A 26693-nucleotide genomic window follows, 5' to 3' on the forward strand; every position below is an offset into this window, starting at 1 on the left:
ACATTGTCCAGACCCCTCCTTGCAGTTATCCTACACTAAATCAAGTTCCTCCCCTAGCAAAAAGGAGAGAGACTCAATGTTAACTTTTTCAGGGTTTTTTTGGTGTTATTAGAATTAATTCTTCTTTCCCCTCATTGCTAGTCTTGTACCTATGCAGTGCACTGCATACAGTCAAGCTGAAAAAATAAACTTAATCTCATGCAAAGATGTCTCATTAAGCACACCAGGTTAGCATCGTAAGTACCAGGATCAAGCAGTCGCACTGGCTGCGAGTATGATCTTCAAATAAACAATGTCCTAGGCGCTTGAAAGATGTCAAGTAATCATCAAATACTGATAAAGGTCAAAGAAACTGCTTATAAAGCCCAAGATATTGAGCAATACCTGGACAATACAAGACAAGAATCACCTCGATCGTTAGAAGGAAAAGACCCTATAGAATAAAACACCTTTCAGTCTGTAGAAAAACTGTTTTCCAAAAAAGTCTGCACAGCACTTTGTTTTCTCTTTCATGGCTTAAGTCAGGATTTCAAGGATAAGAAAATCATGTTTGCAATTTTAAAGTTTTAAATACCACAGAAATCAGCTTTATTCCAGTGATACACTATGGAGCAGAGTTTCTAAAGATCAGCAGTGTTTTCTTAATCATTTCTACAGAGAGAAATTGGTATGAGTGATGCTAATTGACATGCTCAATAAAATATAAAGAGAAGAAATAAGAATCATATATAACAGATAATACCAACTCATAGAACCCTGAGCTGTAATTCCCATAGTGTTACACACACATGACCTTGGCACACTTTGCAAACCAAAGAAGAACACAATGTAAGCAGCCGGAAGAAAGAAAAGGTGTGCTGGTTGTACAAAAAGTAGCCCAATATATAAAGAGATGGTACATCTTTTTGATTTGATGACAATACTATCTTCTTACATGGTGCATATTTATATATATTGCACCACAGCCAATATGAATCTTAGCTCCCCATACTGCTCAATCCTCCATTTAAACACCTCTTACTCAATGTTCATTGTGTTTTTCTCTCCACAAGAACAGGTCTCTTGTGAACTCTGTGTCCAACCATCACGTGGCCCGTTACAGAAAGAAAAAGAAACACAATAAATCCTTTTCCTCCCAGTCTCATGATCAAACATGTCCTCTTTCACAATGTATTTTTGCTTTACCCTGAAAAGCCCTATGAGCAGTGTTAAAATCAGTAATTAGGAGTGTCCAGATTTGGATAATTCTGGGTTTCTTCCCACCTCAGACCACTGGTGACAACCCTTTGGGCCACAGAGGAGTTCAAGGAAGGCTGCTGAAACACAAGATAATTTTTGCATGTGAAATTTGCAGAAACAAATAACCTTTTTTAGACAGACCTAAAAATCAGTTTCCATTAACTTCTGAGGGAGCTGGTGAGAAGTCTGCAACCTCACGAGCTGTGGGCTCATGCTCCTGCAGATTCTAGTACTGGCAGGCAAGGAGAGGAATCCCCACGATTCAGTTCTGGTGTAATCATTTTGACCTGCCTTTAGAGACTACGGAGAAAAGGAGAAAGAACTTTCTGATGTTTAATTTTTGATGTATTCATGTCTGAATCCCACCTGCATGAATGTCTTGAAATTGAGATACTGCACCAGTACCAGTAGAAACCCACCAGATTTGCAGGATCAAGTCCTCAGGGTGAGGACCGCAATCTCCAGGTTCAGGTTATGATGAATATTCATGCTCAGAGGAGCCGATTTAGACAAACAAACATTTCCAGCAGCCTTCCTGGCCACTGCCAGTCTGCACTGTGCAATGCCCTGGGTAGCAGGAGTCACTGCCTGATCCAATACTACGGCTATGAGGATTTTCTAACAACGCAAGATGACACAGATGCGGCAAACTCTCTATTTCCTAGTGCCTCCTGTTGCAAATTGAAAGAGCTTGCTGCAATTCCCCTCTCCTGACTTCACTTGATTCAATAACGCACCAGAATTTAAACACAGACACCCTTCCCTCTCCCTCACTTTCACACAAAGCATATCAAAAGCATGGAATTACTCCTGACTTGGCCTTGAACAGCCAACATGATGTCAATTTTACATGTTTTATAAAGCAACAGCATGTAGAAAGAAACTCGAATGCAGGTCATATCAAGCATGTGACCCACAGAGCAATCAAAGACTGCCTGAAACTGTCATTCAAGGTTCAATCATCTTCTTGCAGGAAAAATGAAACATCTGTGGCCCAGAGAATTAAGTTATGTATTGCATAATTCATCTGGTGTCTGCCACAGCAGCCATTTTAATGCTCTAGTGATAAACATGTTTCATTATTTTTGTTTTGTTTCCTGTCGCCTCCATGGTATTTCTATTTATCTACCCATACTACAGCGCGTAATGGAGATAACAAATACACAAACCAGTGTTATAGTCAGCTGATAAGACATGGGAAATCAGCAGTCTTATTAATCACATTAAGGCAGCATCATTATTAAACCTTATGTTCCCTGGAATTGTACTCATTTTGGTTCTTTTGGGTACACTCTGTAGTTAAGATTTGATGAGGAAATCATTGTTTCCCAAGGATCCAAACATGAGCTTTAGAGGTCTTTCTAATAGAAAGCTGCTCTCCACACACACAAAGCAAGTTCCTCAGTGTTTCCTAGTTTTTCCAGCCCTTCATTTCTTTTTGATCCTGACGTAAGCAGGAGGAACATGCACCTCATACCACACAATGCAGAGGACCCCTCTCTGTTCACTTATTCCACTAGTAGGTTTGTGGTCCGCACTGTGAGAAACCATAATCTAAAGCATCCTTTGCAAGTCATTTTGGGAAGTGATTGTTTTATTACTCGTAGCTTAGTTCAATTTACTGCCCAACTTGTAAATCCTAACACCTTCTCACCCGCCATGAACTTCACTGACTTCCAGAACATGTCCCTGCAGAGCAGGTGGGAACTTTAAAGCTCCGGGTCCGTGCCCTGCTGTCTGGGTGTTTATTCCTGTTTGCCAGGAGTTGACCATTTCTGCAGCCTAGTCACAGAGCTTTAGAGATCAGTTAATTTGTTAAACAACTGAACAGAGCAGCTATCATTTCTGCAAAATTTAATAGGCTTGGTCAATACCAGCTTGCTCCAACAAGGTGCTTTGCACTGGCCTGATGGAAGCAACAGCCTCTGAAGTGGTGGAGCCAGCCGTATTCTTACCCATTTTCATGATTTGGAGTCTACACGATTCAGCAAAATCCTCCCTATAAAGCAACAAGCCAGCACTATTACAAAACCTGGTTTGGTGAGATCAGAGTTTTACCTGATACCCTGAAAGCTTGCACGCTCTTTCCTGTGATGCTCTACATGGAGGTGAGTCAGTGGATAAAATAACACATTATCCCGTAAGCCCGAATACAAATAAAGCACTGCTTCCTATTGATTGTTCTTATAAAGTTGTTTAGACAGTATCTATTGTAATAATATCAGCTGTCCCATCTGTGCTTTGTAGCTGCCCCCCATTGCTTCTTCTTCCTGCAATATTTCTAGGTAACTCCCTTATGCCCTAAACGTCACCTCTTCACCTCCCAGCCCACAAATGGAAACACAGATTATGGATGCTTTCCAGCAACACATCCATGGCTGATCAACCAGCAAGCGGAGAGGCAACTGCTGCTCTCTCAACCTGCAGTCCTCCACTCAAATGCATTTTTTGTCTGTCTTTCCTATCCATCCCCAATTCCTACAAGACTCACCAGAGCTCCCTGTGCCAGGGATTTCTCATGCTGTTAATTACTGTTGAAGTCAATCATCGGCTTCCAAGTTAATTTAGGAGGGGAACTGATGAACTGCAAACTGATCATCAAGCAGACTGGCAGTAAAACAGACCACAAGCTCATGGAAGCTTCATTTCCTTCGGAAGCCAGGCTAAAGGCTGTGGTCAGGCAGTGCTAGTGCTGGCTGCATGTGCATGGACACTCAAATAGGCTGCTCGGCTCCCACCACACAAGAGCAGAACTTGCCATTTTTTATTTTGCTTGAAAAAAATGTATAAGCAAGTATAAAATAAGAACTTCCATAAAGACCAAGTCTTAACTAATTAACTCTGCGGCTCTACAATTTGCATAAGCTGTTTTATAATTGTTTCTCCAAATAAATTATAATAATAATATTAGATAGTTTATCATTTTGGAAATACAGCACCTGCAACAATTTACTGATTTTTACTGATGGAGTTAAAATAGATCATTTATCCAAAATTAGATACCTTAATTGGAGGCATCTTAGGTGTCATTCTTTTTTACTGGAATGGCATACTTTAAACCGTGAAGAATCAGCAGGAAGAATTGTCTGTGCTTTGATTAAAGATCCTCTAAAAATACACACAAATATTCCAACCTACTCAACAATGTCACTGGAGTTACAACGTATAAAATCGGTACATACATCTCAGCAAGGTCACAAGGGTTTTTTTGTTGTTTTTTTTTTCGGTTGGGCTTTTTTTTTTTTAACAATCACCATGCCACACCTGAAAAATTACTTCAGGTTTTGAGTAGTTACAATCCCAAAATGAGCAATCTTCCCTCATTCCACATCAATGCTAAAATCACGTATTTGTTTATGTTTGTTTTCTTTAAAACAAAAATAACCTCAAAAATTGGACACTGTTCACAATTTTTACTATAGCAACATACATATTCCAGATTCATCTTTAGGAGTTTCCTTCCAGAGACACTCAGCATCTTTTCTTCTCCTTAACTGCAGAAAGAGCTGAGGAGCTCAGTAATTTGGAAAATCCAGGTATCTATTAAATTTCTCCCCTTACTTATTCTGTACCTTTGTCCATCATTGTAAGAACCTATAAAATGCTTTTCTTTACCTTACCTCAGTCTATATTCAGTGGAACAGATTTAAGTCAGTTTGAAAATAAAACAGTACAGTAAGCAATTTTATGTACAGGTATCACTCCACAGGCATATATCAAGGGAAAATTACTGTCTCCCACCACAGCAATGACAGACCATCAGCTCCTACCTTGTGGAGAATGGTAATTTTCCAGTGGCCTGAACACGTATTAGGGTAAATATAACAGACTAGAGAAGAGAAAGCCATACCTGTTTCAATCTTAGCTGTAAAGCTCAAGTTCTCCAAATTATCTGTCCCTTCTGTCCTGTCTGACTTTGGTAACTGGTCCTACAGAGTATATAAGCCAACATCCTACATGGCCTTTTGAAGGATTTACTGGCATGAAACAAGATCAATATGTCCACTAGGCCAATAATCTCCAATTTACTATTTCTTACGTATCCCTCCAAGCACATTTACTAACAAAAGGATATTATCATATTTGGGTGTAAATGAAAGAGTTGCCTTCCTCCTTTCCCTTCCCTCCTCCAGATTTGCTCTCACACCAGTGGGGCTTCCCGAGAGTCAGCCTCCAGTTGCCCTCAGGAGTTTTACTTGGTCAAGGAGCTGGATGGTAGGTTGGCACCAATTAGATGTCGTGCTGGTGTGAATCGGCGCAGCTTCACTCTGCTCACTTGTACCAGCAGAGTATCTGGCATGTTTTATTTTCACATCTTTGCTGAATATACAAAGCAGCTCAATTCTTCTCTAACTTAAGCCTGCAGTTGTATCAGATTATGAGAGATGCTCACTAATATGATTGACAGGTTGACTGTCTACACAGAATCTAGATATATATTAGACAGTGAAGTCACTTTAAATAATCCTTTGTGGCAAAACCCAACAACGCTAGGTACTACTGCAAGCCCTTGGAGGACAACAGAGTAGTATTTTCTAATTTAACCTTTTATAATTTTATTTGCAGAAACACTTTTCAAATTCTCTATTTCCCTTTCAACTGTTGTTTAGCCTTTAAAATACTGCTACAGTAAAACAGCTTCAGGCTTGACTAATGTTGTAGTCTGTGGTATGGAACTATTTGATTATTCTGTTTCAACAGCTAATATAACAGGTTTAGTATTTTTACAAAAGGGAAGCCTGAACTGGAAATAACAGTTTTCTGCTGCTAATAACAATCCCTCAACATTTCTACTATAACCAAAAGATATGCTGATGTCAGAAGCTTCCTCAGTGGATAAAAACCATCCTTCCCAAACGTAAAAAACAGCTGTATAACAGAAAGGAGGTAAGACAATGCCAATCTACCTTTTGGATTTGCCTATTTTTTAATGCAGTTCTAACTCTATTAATCAATGAGTCTTACAGCCACAAGACAAGGATTTGCTTAATGAGCAAGTTCACACTGTTTAGACCTTCAGTGGATAAATACCCTTCCCTGGCTGTTCCCCAGCCTCAGGAGGGGTAAAGGTAAGCCTCTAACCGTATCAAGTGTCACACCTCCACGTCACTCCCCTGTCCCTTCTGCTGCAGCACTCACATTTCTCCACGTGTGACATCCTCTGCCCAGGTCTGTGGTCCCACCTGACAGACCTGGTGAGCTGGCCTGATCCCTAAGCTGCCGAGCCGGACACAGGGGTTGGTGTGGACCTACACACCAGGCTCCATGCTTGATGGGACACGCTGGGAAGACACACCAGTTGCAAAGATGCAGATTCTCTGCCCTCAGTTTATTGGGTTCAGTTGGGTGCTTATCTAGAGCATGAACCTGTACACAGGCACACCCAAAGAGCAGGGGAATCTCCCCTTCTTTTACACGAAGTGGAGAGTTTGTGCCATCAGTTCCTGCACTGTATGTGTAAAAGTTTTAAACTTTCCCAATAAAGTGTATCTAGTCTTCTGCTATTTTCTCTAGGCTTAGTTCCTTTTATGGCACGAAGTAGTAAATCAGTAATTCAAGGAACCTTACTTTGCTTCCGAAGTGTTATACAAACAGAGAGGATGGGGCCAGACTTGCTGGCCCCTCGAGCTGCACACAGCTCTGCCTCCTTCCCCCACCGCCTTTGCCTTCACTTGCAGGTTGTTGCAGCTGCATCATCTTCCCAAGCCATGGGCTGAAGTGTATAACAAAAGTTTATTTGATGTTATATCAGAAATAAAACCACCCTGTCACACACACAAAAAAACAAACAGGCAGGAGGGGAGGGTCTATATGGGCGGGATGCACTAATACATTGTAGAGCTCATGAATTTCATCCAGGTACTTTTTTTTTTTTCTTAAATTTGTTCCCAGAAACGGTCAATAATGAAGTCTTCCATGGGCCCTGACCACGTAGTTTATTTTAGGGTATTTGCTACAGCTATCCTTACTACAATACCAATGCTGTGTAGGCAGAAGATACAAGGAAACAGGAATTAACTAGAAAAAAGTGGTAGTGGGGGGAATATTAAATAAAAAAAGTTCAGTCAATACAGATATCAGACAATATATTCACCGAAACATGGTAACCAAAAATGTTAGAGAAAGAGCAAGGCTTATCTACCGTACATTACACAAAGACTGTTAAATACTGACCTGGGTGAGAACCGGCACGTGCCCGGCACGTCTCACCGCTGCCAGCTAACTGCCTGGCTCCGCTCCACATGAACCCGGTGCCACACCACCACTGACGACAAAGTGGTGACAAAAATCAATCCAACAGGCAGCAAGACAAATAAGTCATCTGTATCACAGCTAAAATATGTTTTTGATCAATAACAGAAGATTAACTCCTACTCCTTTGCCAAGAAAATAGATTATTTAATCAGAGTACAGACAGATAGTGACGTTACATAATCAAAAATAGTTCACTCTGCTATATTTAGTGGCCACTGTCTTTCAGTGAAGAGGGCAAAAGTACACCCATTATCAGTTACAAGCCCTGTACTGAAATGGTTTTCTGATGAGTGAAGCTGGTTCAAGAAACTTAACATCAAGATATTGTATATTTAAAACTACAGCAACAACTATGACAGCATGAAGGCAATGAATAGGGAAAAGACAAGAAAGTCATCACTGTCCTATGGATAGCTATCCAACAGAGTTAGGAGGATCAAGTCCCAGCTAAAACTTATACATCAGGGGATCTACAACAGTGATTTCTAACCTTTCCAACTTTCAGACTACCAGGAGTTTTCCACCAAAGGATGAAACATTAGCACAGCACATCTACAGTTTATGACTGGTTGCCTTTCACAGCTATTTCTGTGATCTCTTAGCAATAATGAGTGGAATTGCAGGAATTTGCAGAACACACAGAAAATCACTGATCTAGACCATCACCACAGAGCTCCCTTAATGCTACACTGCAGCCTGACTGGGCAACACCGTGCATAGCTAAAAACCTTCCACCATTTCCAAGATCCACAGTATCTTAATTAGAAGCTCAAAGAAATGTCTGTCCATGGATAGTCCCGCAGATGTGAACAACACTACCATCAACGCAATCATCCTTCCTTCCCTCCAGCTTCCCCACCAAACAATAAACACCAGAAAAAAAAAGTGCAACTGATGCTGAAGTCAAGCGTCTCTAGCTTTTATGATTTCAGATAGGGAAAAGTCCAAATAATGCATCAGAAAAAACAACAGCTAAATTAAGGGCTGGTTTATAGGCCTTCCACACTTAACTGAAAGTGAAAGAAACCCCCCTGGTCCTAACTAAAACATGGATAAAAAGAATGTTTAGTAGAACAGCCAATGATTAACATTCATAACTATCATTTCTTATATTGTTTTAGGTATCAAAACCAACAAGCAACTACATCAACTGGTATTTGTATCAGGTATATAGAGCTGATTTACTCAGTGTGGGTGTCCAGACACAGCAGCTCTCCGAGACGCTGAATGCAGAGAAGTCACGGAAGATGGCCATTCTGCAGCGCCATGTCTTTAAGGTGTATTTTAGCCTGGGATGTCCATTTTAGACATTCAAGAGAAACAAAAACTTAATGCAGACAAAAAATTCTTAGTGATCACAGTATTTTAGAAAGATAAGAACACAAACAGTCTGAACAGAAATCAAACACTGCTGCTTCAGTGTAACAGATACCTTAAAGATCCCTCAAATGTTTAGGAGAGCTAGAGAGGAAAGCAAGCACTATGCCCATTAAAAATAATAATAATAGAAGATAATTATAGCTGGCTCCAAATGTTAACAATTTAATAGTTACAGGATCTAAGTACTGTAAATGACTAATGCATGCAGCAAATGTATTCGCAACAGCGTACAAAACAAAGCCCTTAAAAGTAGATAGCTCTGGAAAAAAGAGGATAAACTGTTTTATAACATAAGCTCTGAAGCACATGACATTGAGAAAGTCTTTGTATTATCTTCCTTTTGTGATTGGCAACAAGAACATCTCCTTGATTTGCCAAGATGATGAAAGACCAATAATGCACAATTTGGGAGCTCCAGATACCTGCATGAACAGAGCAACAATGTTGGATCACTACAATTCTTAGAAGAACGAGACATGATGGGTGAATTTTTTCTATCAGCACAAAAAGTCACAATAGATTTTAAGACAGCCATATGTAAAGTCAAGGAAAGACTGCTGATAAATTTAAGTGACTACAAACTGGAATAACTAACAAAGCTCTGCTAATTATCTACTATTCACTGCTTTGTGTGCGTATTTTTTGCCAGCAATATTCACAAATACAACTTCATTCTGCACCCCCTTGCTGTGACTACAGTTCTACTTTTAATAAACAATGAGCATTTCTCCCAAATAATTAATGAAATAGGAGCATGGAAATCAATCCGTTCACCCAAAAGCATGTCTTGTAAACGAATACTAATTCCCTGTTTATTTTATTCAACTAAAAGAAGCTTATGTACACATAACTGAGTAGCCACCAGTTACAGGTTTAAGCTGCTTGTTAAAAACAGACATTTCTGCCTCAATCTGTGTGTGTTACAGTGCGGCAGGGCGGGCCCCGGCGGCAGGACAGCTCGGCGTCCAGCCCCAGTCTGGAGTGAGCGAGAACACGGTAACGTTTCCTTCTCCAAACATGCCCACATGGAGACCATCACTTATCTTCCTAAACAAACAGCAGCGCAGGTCACTCCTTCCTGCCTCCGCTTAGGCGCTTCCCACTGCTACGGGCTAATGAACAATGTCCTTAAGGCTGGGTGGCAGGGACACCTATTTATCACACAGGGAATGAACGGAGAAGTCACAGACAGCAGGAGCCTTCTGGCCCTCATTTCCTTTGGGGATGATCTGCTATCAAGCTAAAAACAGCAGCTCTGCTAGCTAAAACTGACAGTGTATTTTCTGTTATCAAAGCCAGAAATTCTGTTGAGTAATGCTTTCATTCCATTTTCTCTGTTGATGAATATATCTGATTTCATGTAAATGTGATTAAATAAATCAGACAATGCTAGGGTGTATCAGTCTCAAGAGGTTCTAGTTCAAGATGTTAAATACTTGCCCCAATAAGCACAACTTGAACTAAACCTTGTGCATTCTGGATTTTTATTATCTTCTTAACCTCAAAAAACCTCTGGTTGCCTCCTTATTTTTGTAAACATGGGTGCAACAGATTTTACATAAACTGCCACACTGATTCAAAGGCTTTCATAGTATTTGAGGACTGAAGAGGAAGGGATGGGAAATGAAAAAGAGAAATAAAGAAGATGGAAAAATTCCTGCAAAGTATTTTAACTTATTTGGAGCTCACGGCTCTTGGCACACAGAGGGATCAGGTAACAGGGAAACGAGTGCTGTGGCCGACATTTTCAGATAATAGAAGTCAAAAGGAACAGCTCTGAAATCCAGGTCATTTATAATCAGTTGTCTGCACATGATGTTACAGGTCTAATCTTAAGTAGTCTTAAGTGTTAAATCTTCATCTGCTGTGCAGAAGTTCACGTTACACCATTCTCTTTGAGAAAGAAAGGAACATCAGCCAAAGAATACAGTGATCCCACGCCACATATTCCTTGTAAAATAAAAAAAAAAGACTTTTTAAAAAGATATCAGTTGAAAAGCAGCATGATTAAGAAAAGGAACTGTGTCTGCAAGTAGCAATGCCACCTTCCTCTGTCATTCCCCACCAAACTCTCATTCTGGAACCAGTAAAATGACTCCTGAAGATGACAAGGTTATCACCTCCAGCACAACTATCACACAAAAATTGGTTTCTAGCTTCCAGGTACTAGGGCACGATATGCAAAGGACGTGACTGTTTTTCCTGACAGTCACTTACTCCCTATGAAATTAATTTCAGACAGACCACAAAAAAACCCACTCCTCACCACAGATGATCAGTCACTTCATCTTCATGTTAGGTGCACCTTCTGACAGGAGGCATGAATTTCACCCCTTTATCAATAAGCTCCCTGTCCTCTACTCACAGAGCACTTTGGTAAAGGGGTGAAGGATCTCCCAGCCTACGCATTTCTGTGATGAAACACATCTGGAACTGCAGTCCACAGATGGAGCTCTTCCTGCCCAAGGAACAACTGCTGCCACCAAGGCAATGCTGAGTTTGCACTTAACTGATAGATGAAGGCTCATCCATACCCTGAAAGGGGCTTTGTTGCAAACAAGTTCTGCAAATGAAATGGCAGACGATGCACCACCTGAACGCTGAAACTGAGAGGCTGTGGGTATCTTCAGCAAGTCAGGGACAACACTAAGCTCAGCTTTAAGTAGAACATTATTTTCTCTGACATCATACACAGAAACTGCTATTTAATTAAAACTAAGCTGCTTAAGCCATTAAACTGGCAAATGGCTATACCAAATGACTTGTCAGTTGTTAGCATTCAAATAGCAGGAGTTGTTTGTTGTCACACTCAGATAGCAAGTTGCAACGCTAACGCACAGTTCCCTATTGGCTCCACAAATGTAAGCCAACCCAGGACTGTGAAGTTATGAAAAAGTGCTACTGTATACTACTGAGGAATGCTTTCTTACCATGATCTTCAAAGACACCAATATCATGCACTCTGCTGAAATTTAATTATTTCAACTTCTGCCCTAAAAATATAAGCCATTCCAGTCATTTACTTGCATTTTTTAAAGTAGAATTTATATTAATTCTGGCTTTGAGCCCCAAGTTTAAGCAAGTCCAGATACAGCCTCCTGATTCAGATCCTGCGTATCTCAACATCAAAATCTGCAATTAAAAAGTGTAACTTACTACAGTAGCTACTTTCCTTTGATCACATGCAATTAAAAAAAAAAAAATTTGTCTTGGGTCAGTAATAGGAAAAGATCATTCTGGCCATGCAGGCAAACTTCAAAGTCACAGAAAGCGAGCACCACCGAAAGCACCTAAGTTGACACACTCTAGAAGACCCCCTGTTTGCTTATCACTAGGATCTGGGCCAAGACATGGAGCATCAGGCAGAGCTGTCCCTGGAATTCAGACTGGGAGGGTCTGCCTCTTGCTCCTCTGTGGTCTTCATTCCCTTCCCCCAGATGGGAAGGACAGTGGCGAGGAACTTGAAACAGTTAAACTCACCAAATTGTTGATCTTTTTACTTCCTGTGAGTCATGCTCCTCAACTCTACCACTATGCATATAAAAATCTGCTACAACTCATTAAATAAATATTTCCACCGCTCAGTAAAAGCAGAAGACTCCCACATTAAAGCACCACACAGGTAAAACAACGAAAATGCTACAATGATTAAAGTTGCCCATTCCAGTGAGTTATAATGCCCATGCTATGGGGCAGTCAGTGGTAATACAGCATTACTATTATGACAGATGCCGTATGCAACTTTTTTCCTTTCGTGTGGTCTCCAGGAAAGAAGAATATTTCCATTCATCACAGAATGACCTAATGGATGGCACTGTTCAAATGAATGGTCAGCAAATGCATTTTATATGCCTCTATTTATGTACATTTATTTTTACAGGCTACAATGCCAGCATCAGAACAGCACTTCCACTTTTCTATCCAAGGACTGAAAGACTATCCACATTAATAAAGTCTTGCCTTACCCCATGTGCCCTTTTTACATATGGCAAAACTGAGTCATCAGCCTTCTTTTAGTTAGCGTGCTTGACACAACAAAAATAAGATGAAGAGCTAATTACTAGTACAGTACAGGAAAATAGGAGCGTCCTTTCCATAAGACAAAGTCTTAAACCAGATTTTCTATCCAAATACAGTCCTTTTTTATAGAAGTAAAGTTAATAGATGCCTAGAACTACTGAATGAAATGGTGGGAGATCTCTGCATTTAGTAGCAAGCTTTGAAAACCTTAATCTCATGAGTCAGTAATAACAGTGGAGGAAGTAAAGACAATCTCGGGTCTATAATCAATAAGACAAGCTGCTTAAAAGACCCCATCTGAAACAAATGTGTATATGTCTCGCCAAGGCAGGGACGATGATTTATGATTAAAAAGTGTAAATGTACTTCCGTGGTATCAGTTAAGAACAACTTGCATGTCTCATTCGCAAGGGCTTAAGGCAAATGGTTTAACATCACCAGAGTACAAACTCCTCGCTAAGTCTTTCTCCTGAATGCCATTAACACCCCTGCATGTTCTGTGTCCCATCTAATTCTCTCTGGCGTACACCAGTCCTGTCACAATTTAAATACATCAGACTCCTTCTCCATGACCAAAGTTAAACCTACAAATGCTGCATTTTTCTCTTGACAAAATCCTGCCAAGATCCCCAACAAGGCCAGTCCTGGCTGTGACATGCTCTACTACCAAAAAGAACCAGCTATGAAAAACCCAAAGACTACACAGACAGACTTTAAAGGATTTTGAGAGCAATATTCCTCCAGATAATACATTAGGACTGGTATTGTTTAATAAGTAAAGGGATGATTTAGAAAAGCCAATGAACCGTACAGTGGCACTAACTGCAGTAAAGCAGAATTATTATTATCAAGACTGCAGAAGAGTAAAAAGTCCAGCCACTAAAACAAGCCAGGTGAATAGGCAGCTTTACGACAGATGAAATTCAACACTGACAAACATGTGCTAATGCCCTGAAGAGTAATAATTTGGACTACTTATCTACACTGCTGGGCTCTACGCTTCTCGCTAGGTAAATAAGATGATGGACTAATAAGAACATCCACACCTAGTTAAGATCATATTCCAAACAGAGCAAAATCCCCTCAGATAAACTATCACGATTCACAGGATAAACCTCTAAATGATACGATCTGGAAGAACATTCCTATGCCAAATTAATCGACAATGATGCATTATAGAGCTAATTTAATTTTTTCCCCTTTTTGGTCAGCTGGCCTACCAGCGTGGGTCATTGTCATAGACCAGACAGTGGACAAGACAGTGTCGTTTTATCCAACACAGAATGACTGCATCATTGTTTAGCCGAGGAAAAGTAAATAGCCTTAAAAATTCCCATTATTAGCAAAAGAGGGAAAATATATCAGATAAATTTGGGAGTCAAATTCCAAGTTATTCTGATACTTTTCCAATGCAGGAGTATCTGGAATACTTCCTCCCATGTCTGTATTAATCTACAGGGAAATTAACTGCTACATACTCAGTAACGCAGGGGTTAATTCTGACTGCTGTCGAATGCCCCAAAGTCTGTGCTCTGTTCATCAGAGCATTAAATCTGAAAGCTCAAGAGAGTAGTGCAGCCGTGCTGCAAGGGCTATGTTATAAAGTTCTGCATTAAAAATTCATATCGTAGGCTTGCCACAGTACTCTGCTCCGGCTGAAAGGAGAGCTGGCGGGGAAATATTAGACACCCCACTGTCTTTCTGGCAATTGGAGACATTCCTCAACAAACAGCACCTCAGGAAGGGAATGAAAGGGCAAACAAACCGTGAAACAAATCAATGAGTTCAATTATCTCTCTCTCTCTCAGAAAGGAAACTTTTCATTTTTAAGGCTGTTTCATGAAATCTTTTAATGATGGCCCTGAACAAGGATGCTGGGCACTCTGGCTGCAAAACTGGCTGCTTGGCAGTGCTTTTTATTTGTTTTACACAAGACCGAGATTCCCAAACACAGAGGGTGAAACACAGAGCAGGGTATAGGAATCTCTGCACAGAAAAATTCTACTTACCCTTTACATTACCGTGACCACGTGGGATAACAAGCTGTAGATATTGTTCCCACTTTCCCTGAAGTGTCTCCAGCAAAGAGTGAATTTAGATTTATTAAGACGGTTAGTTACTCCATGGTTAAGTTATGCGCTCCTCACTACTGGTAAGTCTGCGTGCATTTCACAGCAATTTAAGGCAACCCAACTGGTAGATTACACGGTTCACAATGATGGAAATGGGTGTTATATTTTTATGAAAGCCATATGTGCCCCTCAGGTTATCTGCCTGATATAACCACTGTATTCAGGCAGGTTAATAATCCACATACCATAAATGGGGAAATACACAGGAAATGAAACATCAGTAAACACAATTTCTTGAGGAAACCATGCAAAGAAAGTTACCTGTTTCACAATCCTCCCCTGCAACTCTGCTTAGCACCAACCATAATAGAAAGATTCACTTTTCCCAGTGCTGAATTTTGAATCAAAGGAAGGAAAAGGAAGAAAATGTAAGCCATTGGACAAAAGTTGCCGTGGCACTCCATATATATTATATATATGAAAAAAATATAGAGGAATATATATGCTTGTTACTATAGTTGAAAACCAGACTGACTTCAGCCCAGCAATCCAGGTTACGAGTAGTTCAACCACACCAGTTCACCCAGAAGAAGGTAGGAGGGCAGGTTTATCATTTACCAGGTGCAGTCCACAGGGAACTGGAGATTTATGCCTAATAGCCAGCACAAAATAAATCAAGTCCAGACTAGCCTAAAACCCCTCACTAATAAAAAACTGTATTGGAGGAGGAAAAAAATACACTATTCAGTGGGAAGTTCATTAGTTTGAGGGAAGGAGTGAAGACAGGTTATCTAGTTGGTGATCACAAGTTACCAAAGATCATCTATCACAAGCCACTGAAAAACTGCTACAAAAGATTACTAATTCAGTCAAATTTATTTTTTGTTCAAAATTTGTTACTAACAGGCGTTTAAAACTTGCAAGTAAGATTCAATCAGCTAGGGTTTATTCTGAGCATCAAGAAGCCATATCTAAGCAAAATAAGGGCAGAACTAGTCCTTTCTGCTATCCAGTGATCTGATTTCTTAGTTTTGAGCCTTGCTGTGATACTGATTGCCCTCCACAACCTGGTCCCATCTCCCTGTGACTCAGTTTCTCAACATGTTAAAAAAAAAAGGGAGGCAAGGCCGTCACAGGCACAAAATCATAGCCTTTGCTATGATCTGCTCCTGCAGAAACACACGAGATAAATGTTAAGGGTTTTTATTATTTATCAGGCTTACAGGATTGTAAATGCATTTGTTTATTTAATGCTTTACATGAATGCTAATGAAGTTATTAACAGGCCTGCATGTTGTCTATTGTTTTTCTTGGTTTTGGTGTCTGCACCATCCTGCCTTATCCCTTCTGCTTCATGAGCCGGCCAACATCCTTCTCTTCCAAATCCCTGAATTAGTGCTCAATCCTGGTTCCCAGCTCTTTATGTTTGGGATTCTCAGCTTCTTGTTCAAAGATATTATTTTTAAAAACTTATTCACTGAAACGTATTTTTCTAAAATTTCATCAAGATAATGAGATTCAATTTCATCATAGCAGATATTTTCTGTGACATAAAACTGCAATCCCACATGGCATTATTGTCTTTTAATTGAGATCAGAGAATATGTAAATGAGACAGTAATTCTTAGGCCTGTCTTCGTTTAGCCTGCACACAGGGCTAAAGAATAGCAGTTTTTCTCTCACCCAATGTCCCTTCCCCAACCGAGGAAGGAAATTAAGAAAAAGAGGGAGACTCGTGGGTTAAAATTAAACAGATTTAATAAAATAAAGAAACCAATATAAATGCTAACACAAAACACATAACAGTATACTCAGCTACAGAGTTGCAGCAGCCTGTCCAGGAACAGCAATCATCAGCAAGGAGGAAAAAGGGAGGCCAGAAGAGAGGAGAGCAAAAACAGCGCCACCTCTCCCCAGCAAGCCCTCCCTTTTATAGTGAACTTGATTGTTAATGATACAGAATATACCTGTGGGCCAGCCTGGGGCAGCTGCCCTGCATTTAGCTGCTAATGGCCCTGATCACCATGGCTGGCCACAAACTGAAACAAAATCCCAATGAAACGAGGACAAGGTCCCATTGAGTGATGTCTCCAGGACGATCAGCAGGAGCTGAACCGACACGGCATGCTCCTCTGACATCCGTGCGCAGCACAGCCAACCCGCACACTGACCTGCTCCAACCTGCAACTGCTTCTCAGAGAAGTCTTTGATTTACTGCAAATGCCACTGTTTCTGGGCCACCGTTTCATGGCCATATCACTGCCAAAACTGCTAAAAGTCTGCAGACCAAAATCCCCTTTTCTCCTGCAACCAGGGCACAGGGCGAATGCAGAGGTGTAGGTGCTGAGGGTCACTCCTGCACATAATGCCAACACAGACACCTCCCTCCCAGCTCTGCTTCTGCCATAGGCATCGAGGATAAGGGTTAAAATGAAAGTCAAAGATTTACATGGGAGTGGGCAGTAGAAGTAATTGCCAGAAAGCTTTAAAGCCCTTGCTAAGGCAGCAGGGATGGGATGACCTGTATAGTAATGCAGGCACAGTACTTCATTTTGTAGCCTTCACCCTCAGTAATGTGAACACCCCAAAGTTCCCAAAGTTATGAGTACTAATAGATAATACAAATCAGAAATATTTTTTATTTTTAAAGCAACTGTGGAGAGGATAATGTCCCTCTTTCTGTAGTAAGGTAGCTTACAGCTGTGGCGTCATAGCAACATTTTAAGGCAGGGACAGGATCAGACACATTTAGGTATACATTCAATGAGACGCTGAAAAACCTGTCTAATGAGGAAGCAGCACAGGGATACTTTCATAAAGGTTGTGTCAGATACAGCCACTGACAGTGATGGCATACACCTTCCTGTTCTTGGAAGAGGCAAACAAAAAAAAAAGCAAATGAAAGCACTGGATGAATACGAAATCTGTCTGTATGAAACACGGCGGTACATGCGAGAGCAGGTCCGCCAGCTCTCACAGCAAACGGGTGGCTTTCCAAAGGGAAAGAAGATAAAGGCAGAAGAAAGATACTCTTTTTCAGGATACAGAGTTTTAGTGCTTCCGATCTTACAAAGTTTCCTGAACTTACATTCTCGTTCAGGACAGCCATCTCTTTCCATTAAATGAGGGAGAGTAACACACGCTACGTGACTCATTTTTTTGCCTGCCCTGTTGTTGCGTGGGAGTGGGAAAAGCAGCTGGAATCCATCTATAGAGCACAAGGAGAGTTTCAAGTAAACGCCAATAAAGCAAACCTACACGTTAGATGTGTGGCTAGGTAGAGACAACTACTGCAGTGGCCAGTTTAACTCAGAGCCTGATGGAGAGCTTTGCTGTGTGATCGGAAATCGGTAACCCTGCATACTACACAGAGCAGGTCCCAACTGAAAACAGATGAACCATTTGTTTCTGATGATACAAGGATTTATCCTGATTGCCTTCCCCACAATCCCAGCCCAGCAGTAGCTGTGTCGAAGGAGCTACAGCAGAACCATGTGCCCTCCTTGCTTTCACAGACAAGACCCCACGAGGAAGTGGTACTGTACCAAAATAACGCTGTTGATTTGCTGCAGGAACATGCTCATGGTCCCTTTGCTCAGCGGACGAAGGCAGCTTGCAACAGCCTCAAGATGTTTGGCTCCAGCAAGAGCAAGCGAGAACAGACAGGACAGGGACGCTTCTGCCCCTTGTGATCCCATACAGACCCACGCACCAAGGACGCTGCAGCCTCTTCCATGCAGTTTCATGCCCAGGAAGGAGACGCGGTTGCAGCCATGGTCAGGATGACCAACAGCATGGCTAGTTCAGTAGCATAAAACCCTTTGATGCAATACTTTGCATTTATTTAAAGACTTCCATCTAGGGATCTCATGTCAACCTAAGGTTATAGATAACAGGGTAATGACTAGAACATGCTGGAATACCCTAAGGCTATTTTTTTCTACTTTGGGCTGTTAAATGACACCAGCTTTTAGGCTGCACTAGAAAAAGGAACTGAACAGTCTCACTCGAGGTTAAAAAAACAAACAAACAAAACAAACCTGAAAGGACCTAGGGCACTTCTGTGCTGTCAAAAGTTACATTAACTAATGGCAAGCATTGCAAGTCTAACAAAAGAGACGATACAGCCCAGCTACAGACTAACTCCTACAAACTCTAAATGCTCCATTTATATGGAGATGTCAGAAATGCACCCTTAGAAATTAAAAAAAAAAAAACAACTTTTTCCCAGTTTGTGGTTTATGATTCTCATGTTTGCATATTTCTAGACTCCAGCCAAGACCAGACTTGTTGGCTGTGAGCATTATACTTAGTCCTCATGCCTCAGTTTCCCTACCCAAAAGTAAAGGCTAATGAAACATTTCACAGCAAGCACTCAGTGTTTCACAAAGGCAAGTGTTTTACAGTAACACTGTAATTCACTCCCCACAGCACACTATCTTGCAACTTTTCTGGTTTGACTATAGGCTGAACCAGAAAAGTGACAAAAAAGGCTGGTTTGCACATGGGATTTCAAGCCCTATTTCACACAAGAGCTTTAGACAAAAATAAGAAGCAGATCTCCAAAATATCTTCAGGCATCTTAATTTCTAGGTTTTTAAGCAAAATATTAATGTTACATAGTGACTTTCATCCTGTTGAGTTTTTTTTGCATAAGGCATAGTTAAAACTTCTAACAAATATCTCAAATTGTAAAATTTACACAAAGCTTTCTGTAAAATTTAAGACATTTAATTTTTCTTCCCTTTTTTTTTGTTAAAAAAAATTAGTTCTCTGTTACATCTTCCATGGTTTCTCAGCCCCCCTTACCACTACTCCTGGGGTTTCACGGATGGCAGTATGACTAGGAAGCTTAAGAAGAGAAAAAGTTGTAAGAGACATGGCCTATGAAGTTCTCCATCTCCTGTTTTTAGGGAAATCACTTTAAACACAGCAATAATTCCAGAGATGAGCATTAGAAGTTAATGACTCATCAAAAGAACAGGAAATAGGAAACTTTAATACCTTAAAGGCACAGCAAATAGAAGCTACTTCATGTCATGTACAACACAACCACCCTAACTACAGTACTTTGTGCTCAATGGGGGGAAGCAGCATTTGAGACCATCTATCACAGTAATTATGGGATGCTGGAGGGAGCATGACTTTATTTTTTATTCAGTTTGACCCTGAGCACCGTCAAAATGGAAGACTACAAACATTTGAGAAGTGATCTATTGGTATCAGACAGCACTTAAACCAGAAAGATTTGTTAAAAAAAAATTGAAGTAAATAATTCATAGGTCAAATTCAATTCTCACTATATATTGGGAATTATTCCCCTGAAGTCCAAGTTAACTGACATTTGCCCCAATGTAACAGAAGATTTCACGTAAATACTTGAACTCCAATTCCATCACATAATTTTAGGCAGAAATAACTCTTCATGAATTCTCTAAAACTACTGGTCCTCTGTTTTCAAACCCAACCCTACACTCCTTCCATGCAGAAAGCCACATCTTTAGAACCTTATTCTACATTGATGCCTGAAGAACAGATCTGTTCGATAATGAGGAGGAAGAGGTGCACCCTTCACCCCAAACAGCCAAAAAACACAGGCATCCCCTTCTGTTACTGTATTTTTGGCATATGAAACCTCTTCCTTTCCCATAACCGGAGACTCAAGCACCTTGCACTTGTGTGCAGGTAAGACGAGGAGCTGTTTACCTCCCCGCTGTCCCTCTGCGCAGCCCTCCTGCCTGCCTGACACCATCGCCTGCCTCTGCCCCAGCACTCCCCATCTGTCACCCACCTCTGACTTTGTGCAGATTACTTGAGGATTTATTTTCAAGCAGGATATAGGGACGAAAATAGGCATTACTCTGTCCTCCTGCCGCTGAGCTTCTACCTATTTGTTTCATTAACTTCTTTGACGTTGACATGGTACCACGCTGTCGGCTCTTTAGGGAAGAGACAGCCTTTGTAAGAGATACGTGCACAGTGCCCACCCCGGTATCCCCAGCCTCGACGACCGAGTTCTATGACGACTGCAAGGAAAGGAGTATTAAATACTGATATTGAAATCCTGCGAGTCAAGTTTACAGATCGAGGCCTGAAAACAATGCAAAACTCTCCTTTATTGTAAAGCAGGAACTGCCAGCTCACAGACTGTGCTTTCATCAACCGCGCTCTGTTCATTTCCAGATTTACTTTTCATTAAAATGCAGTCCAGGATTAAAATGTCAGCTGGATCTATATGGTGGGGTAATTTGCAATATTGCACCAGTGTACAGTCTTAATGATGCTACACCAGTATGCCCTCCTGTGTCATCCTTAGCTGTGGTGCCAAAAAAAAATAATAATCAGTCTAATCTATGAAAGGACAACAATTCTCTGCTTCGTATACTAGAAGGCAAAATATTGTTCTACAAGTTATTGGAAGTAGTTGTATTAGGATGACTACTTTAGTAAATATGAAAACCTCCTTCTCCATTGCATTTTCTATGCATACGCTACTTTTAGAAGAACAAAAAGTCTGCATATTTCAGAAAATCACATAGGTAACAAAACTGGTAGCAGAGCTGCTTTGACTGACAACCTTAACCTAAACATTTTTTGCTTTGTGTTGTTTATGAAGGTTTTTTATTGCAGAAGGGGGAGCAGTACCCAAAATCCTCACAAGGCTACTTAACATTTACTGGTGAAAATGTAGCATTTCAGTGAAATTTGATATTTTCTTTCATCAAAGGCAGGGAGCCTCAACCCACATGTTAACAGTAATGTAACAAGCCTACTGTATGTGCTACAACCGAAGATCCTTTTCCAATTAGAATTAATTTAGTTGGGGGGAGAGGAGGGATCGGAGCAAAGAGGTGGCTCTGGAATTGATCTAAAACTGGAATTCAACCATTCTGGCTGGGAGCATTAACTGCTCAGCTGGGAATCCCAAACACTTGCTCAGACTCTGCAGCGAAGCAGAAGTGAAAGAGCGATGTTAGCAAGGAGAACAGTTTGTCCTCGGAAAACTAAGGCAATGCATACAAGAATGTTTCTTTTTGTCTGTTGCACTAGGAAAAAAAAAACAAAACCACAACAAAAAAAACCCCCAACATTCTTTAATTTTCCTGAAACTCAAGTCTGAGTTTGCTTTTCAGTTCCAGCTCTGATAGAATCTCCAGATCAAACTCATTAGCAGTGGTTAAATCCAGGTTTGCTGATAGAAACGTGTGGGACAGAAAACAAAATCAGTATCAGGCCTCGAGAGAGGATGTGCCTCTTTAATTGAAAAAAGCAGAGTAATCATTCATTTATTTAACCCAGAGATGATTATAATCTGAAAACCTTGAAATCCTCTTACACAACAACTGTTTTGGCAAGCCCCTCTGTGTTCCAACAAATATTAAACTGTGCTTGCCATTTGTCTAAGGAATCTTGTATTAATAAACATGAAGAAGAACACTTTTACCTCCCACACTCAATGACAGAAGAAAACAAAGACCAGCTGTATTCATCAATGGATCCTTGTTCTGCACATAAAGGCTAATTACATTTTACTTCAAGCCTACACATGGAAAACTTTGCTGCTGCCATCTTGTCAAATTCAGCTTCTGATATTCCAGCTGACAGACTGCAATGACTGCACATAATAAACTTCTTTTTGTTATTAACACCTTCAGCGCCCTGCACGCGGGGTGGCTGCGGGATGCAGGGCCCGGGGAAGAGGCATGGGCAGCACCTCTGCTCCCGCTGTACACGTTACCTGCTCACGGGCAAAGGGAATGGAGGATTTTTACAGACTGGGATGACAGAAGCTAATTTGACCGAAGATTTTAATTTCAGCAGCTGATCTCATTTGAAGATGCTTTGCTAGCATTGAGTTCAGATGGTACCTCCGTACCTCACTTTGCATGTAGTGCTTTGAACTTTGAAAAGATAAACAAACAACCTGACATACTGATTTCCAGCTTTTAAGATCACAACAACCAGTCGCTAGGACAAAATCCAGACCCCTCAATGCTGATACTGAACACTTCTTACTCTGTATGTCTTTTGCTTCTTTTTTTTTGTTTGAAAGATTTTCAAAGTTCAAACAGCTGAAAGACAGCTTTATTCCAAAACTGAAAATCTTAAAAGTACTGTTAGCTTTAAAAAAATTGACAATTATCTTTTTTTTTTTCTGAAGGCATTCCAATTCATCTGCATCAAATAAGTGTCTGTAAAACTAACAATTCTGGCCTAAGATAAAAATCACATGTTTTTAAAACATAAAACTAAAATTGGCAATACAAGTAGCTTTTCAGACTTAGATCAAAAGAGGGTTTCTTTTTAGAAAAGAATCAAACTGTCTGTCACCATTTTTATTGGTGTTTTTTTGAACATTTCTCCCAGCTTTTACAATTAAAATAGATGACTCAGTTTCACTGTCTACATTCAGTTCCCTTTTCATGTTTTTCTAGATTTCCACATTGCAAAATTTGGGCTACTAATGCCATAGATGACTTGTTATGCAAGAACTATTCCTGCCATAAATATCCAAAACAATGATAAAATATTTCTGCTGTTATTAGGTCCTACAAGTTTGTTTTCACAGTACATTAGTTTGGGAGATAAAGTACATGCTTAATGTCTGCTTCAGGATTCAGGTCCATGATCACTATATTCCAGACCCAGCCTTCGTAATCATTCTGCTACAGAACACAATAAACTTCTTGTTACTACAGATGCTACTGATTTTATGTAATGCTATATACATATATTAGGTAAGAATTATATTCAAGATCATATGAAAATATTTCCGCATGAATCTCTCTGAAAAAATGAAACACATTAGAAACGCAAAAAAAAGTTCAGAGTACATCTTTTGCTCAGTATAAGATAAATCACTGTACTTAGAGAAATAGTATGAAAAAAATTAGGCAAATGCTCTGCAAGTGAAAACATTAAAAAGGGTGAGGGGTTATTAGGTTCAGTGCCTACAACCGCTGAGCCCTGATCTCTGACTGTTCCTGCAAAAGCAACTGCAGGACAAAACACCAGCAACATTGCTGCCAGCATCAGTTTCAGGCAGAAAAAAAAAATAAAGGCAATCTGCAGTAATTTAAGGCTCCATCAGAAACATCATTATGATGCATATCGTAGAGAAGGATGAAATCAATGAGGGGACAAAAATACTTTTGATCACCTTATATGGAACTCAAAGGAAACTGGACTTATGGAGCAAACCCAAAATTTACCTAGAAGGTTATCTTGAATGATGTAAAAGGTGTTTCAACTCCAGGCGCTGATTCTTACCTACTACGGACTGAATTTTGTAAGCTCCAAGTACCCCGTGTACTCAGTGGGGAATCGGATCCTCAACACTCACAGAACCACATGCTAAGAAATAAAACTTACTGCCAATTTGATTGGTTTTGAAAAACCTGTATTATCTAGACCGCCATGAGCCATACCAGAAAGCACTTACCTACAGACAAAAACAAGACCATGTCCTTCGTCCCATCAAGCCTTGGTTATAGTTTCTCTTGCCCCAAAACGGAGACTGCCAACAGCCTTCCCTTATCACTTCTCCTGTACCAGAATGGGTGATAATGGCAGGAGCAAGGGTTTTCCTCTCCCTTCACCCGACCACCTGCTTTGAAGAGGAGATGAAGCTCGGGCTCTGTGGGATGCGGGCAGTGGACAGAGGAACATGATGTGCATCTTCCCACCCTTGCCCTTACAGCAGGCCAGGGACATCCATCTGAAACGGCTTCTTCTTTCCCATCCCGTTTCCAGACACAGAAATGACTCTTTGGGTTTAATACTGCTGATCATGAGAATTCCTTCTCATTACTAACTTTCCTTAAATATGAAGGGTTCAAAGAAAACCAGCAGAAGTCTGTCTCTCTTTTGTTGTTTCCTGCACTGATTGTTAATAAAACCAGCGGATAATTGAAAACAGTAGCCATTAAGAAGACAAGGATATATATTTTTGAGACTACCTTCATGTTCTACTTGAAAAGAAGAAAAAAAACTACTCACTGTAATTTGGGGTGAATTTGACAGTGATGATTGCTACCCCAAAAGCAGAAAGAACCAGGGTGCCTAACAGTGCAAGAGAAATCCTTTACCAAACCAAATTTTATTTTCACTAAGATTGGAAGATCACAGTAAACATCTTCTAAAATTGCCCTATTTCTAAATAAAATATGAGATACATAGCATAAGAGATACATAGGAGATGCAGCGCCTGAGAATGAAACCAGGAATGCAGCAGCATGCGTGCCAGGAAAAGTGTCTTGTTGGGTGGAAGAAAATATGAAAACTAATAATCTCTCTATAGGAGGCCAAATTATGACCATGTTTTCCAACAAATCTGGACTCTTGAACCTCTTCCATTTCGTCTGTCTCCAACAGACAGATGCAAAACAAAAAAGCAGTGATTCCCTGAAGGAAGACATAGAAAGAAAACAGTGAAATCTTACTTTGCAGTAGTTTCTTCATCGTATTTTGTTTTCAGATCAAATAGTTCTGTTCTGGTCTTTTCCAAGGCTAAAAGGCATAAACATGAAGCATTACAGCACTGTAACAGCAGTGAAAAGCAAAAAGACTACTACATTTTTTTTTATTCAGCCATAAACAACGCTGTACACCTCCTGATGAAAAATTCTTTGCTTTATCTTTCTACCTAGGCAAACCATTATAACTTAGAAAAAACACAGCTTTTGATCTTTCGCAATTTCTTATGGTATTTCTTTTACATTGCAAAAATTCCCAGTTCCTACTTAACAAAGCTAGACATAATTCATTTCTTATTAAGCTGGCTAAACTGCTTATTCATTTGAAATATTTATTGCAGTAATTCAGGGAATAACATTTCTTGTGTTCTCATAGTAAACAAAAACAAATGTGTCCAGACCTGGAATCTTTAAGTGTGCAGTGATGAAGAGGAAAATTAATGGCAAGCAAGTCACAGCAACAGACAAGACACACTGGTAGAAACTGGGTTCATACAGAACCCAGACCACTATATATACTTATGGTTCAGAAATGTGTGAAACCAGAGCAAAACACAACGCGGATGAAAAGTTCCATGGCCTGATTTAATTGCAGTGATGCTCTAATGCTGTTCGTGCTTCGTGCTTGGCCTTGTCCACTGTATTTACCAACAGACTGGCTGCAATACAAGTGTTCACTTAAGGTGTGAAGCCTAAAGAAGCTCCGATTCACAAAGCACGTTCAAGCTGTGTTGGATCTCTCTGCGCTTGCAAGAGCTGGTTCACACACAGTCCTGACACATTCAGTGATCTCTGTCCTCTCACCTCCAGCCTGATCATTGGTATAGGTCAGAATAGCGATGCCAAACCTGTTTGCAAAGCTTGAACTTTGTGTTCGGCTTCCTCCAGCTTCGAGGCTGTCGACATCTGTGTCTCCTGCAATTTTCTATAAAGGGAAGAGAAGAGGTGAGAACAGAGCTTGTAATCATGTTAAACAACTTATTTGTATTTTGCAAATTTGGAAGATAGAGTGATTAAATGTCTCAACTGTAATCAGACAACTGACAACACCACACAAACCACAAGGTGCTTCAATGGGACCCATAAATCATGTCACGTTGCAATACTGTTCATACTTTGCAGTCCCACTTATTAAAATTTTAACAGTGTAGCCACCTCATAACATAAGCTGTGAACATTATACAAGAGTTGACTGCTATATAAATGACAACTTTAGTGGAAGGTTTTCTTGAGCATAATTTGTTTTGGAAAT

General features: G+C 40.3%; 1 protein-coding gene across 3 annotated transcripts in view; it reads right to left on the reverse strand.

Annotated features, from left to right (window-relative positions):
- Positions 1–26693, reverse strand: part of CUX1 (cut like homeobox 1) — a 276370-nt gene that overhangs the window by 106009 nt on the left and 143668 nt on the right. For all 3 annotated transcript variants that reach the window (XM_068415819.1, XM_068415820.1, XM_068415818.1), the window contains exons 7-8: positions 26290–26366; positions 25409–25475 (exon numbers count right to left, since the gene is read on the reverse strand). In XM_068415819.1, the coding sequence (XP_068271920.1) occupies positions 25409–25475; positions 26290–26366 (144 nt within the window). The remainder of the gene's footprint in view (positions 1–25408; positions 25476–26289; positions 26367–26693) is intronic.

Source organism: Nyctibius grandis, chromosome 18 (assembly GCF_013368605.1).
Source record: "Nyctibius grandis isolate bNycGra1 chromosome 18, bNycGra1.pri, whole genome shotgun sequence".
NCBI classification, from domain to species: Eukaryota; Metazoa; Chordata; class Aves; order Nyctibiiformes; family Nyctibiidae; genus Nyctibius; species Nyctibius grandis.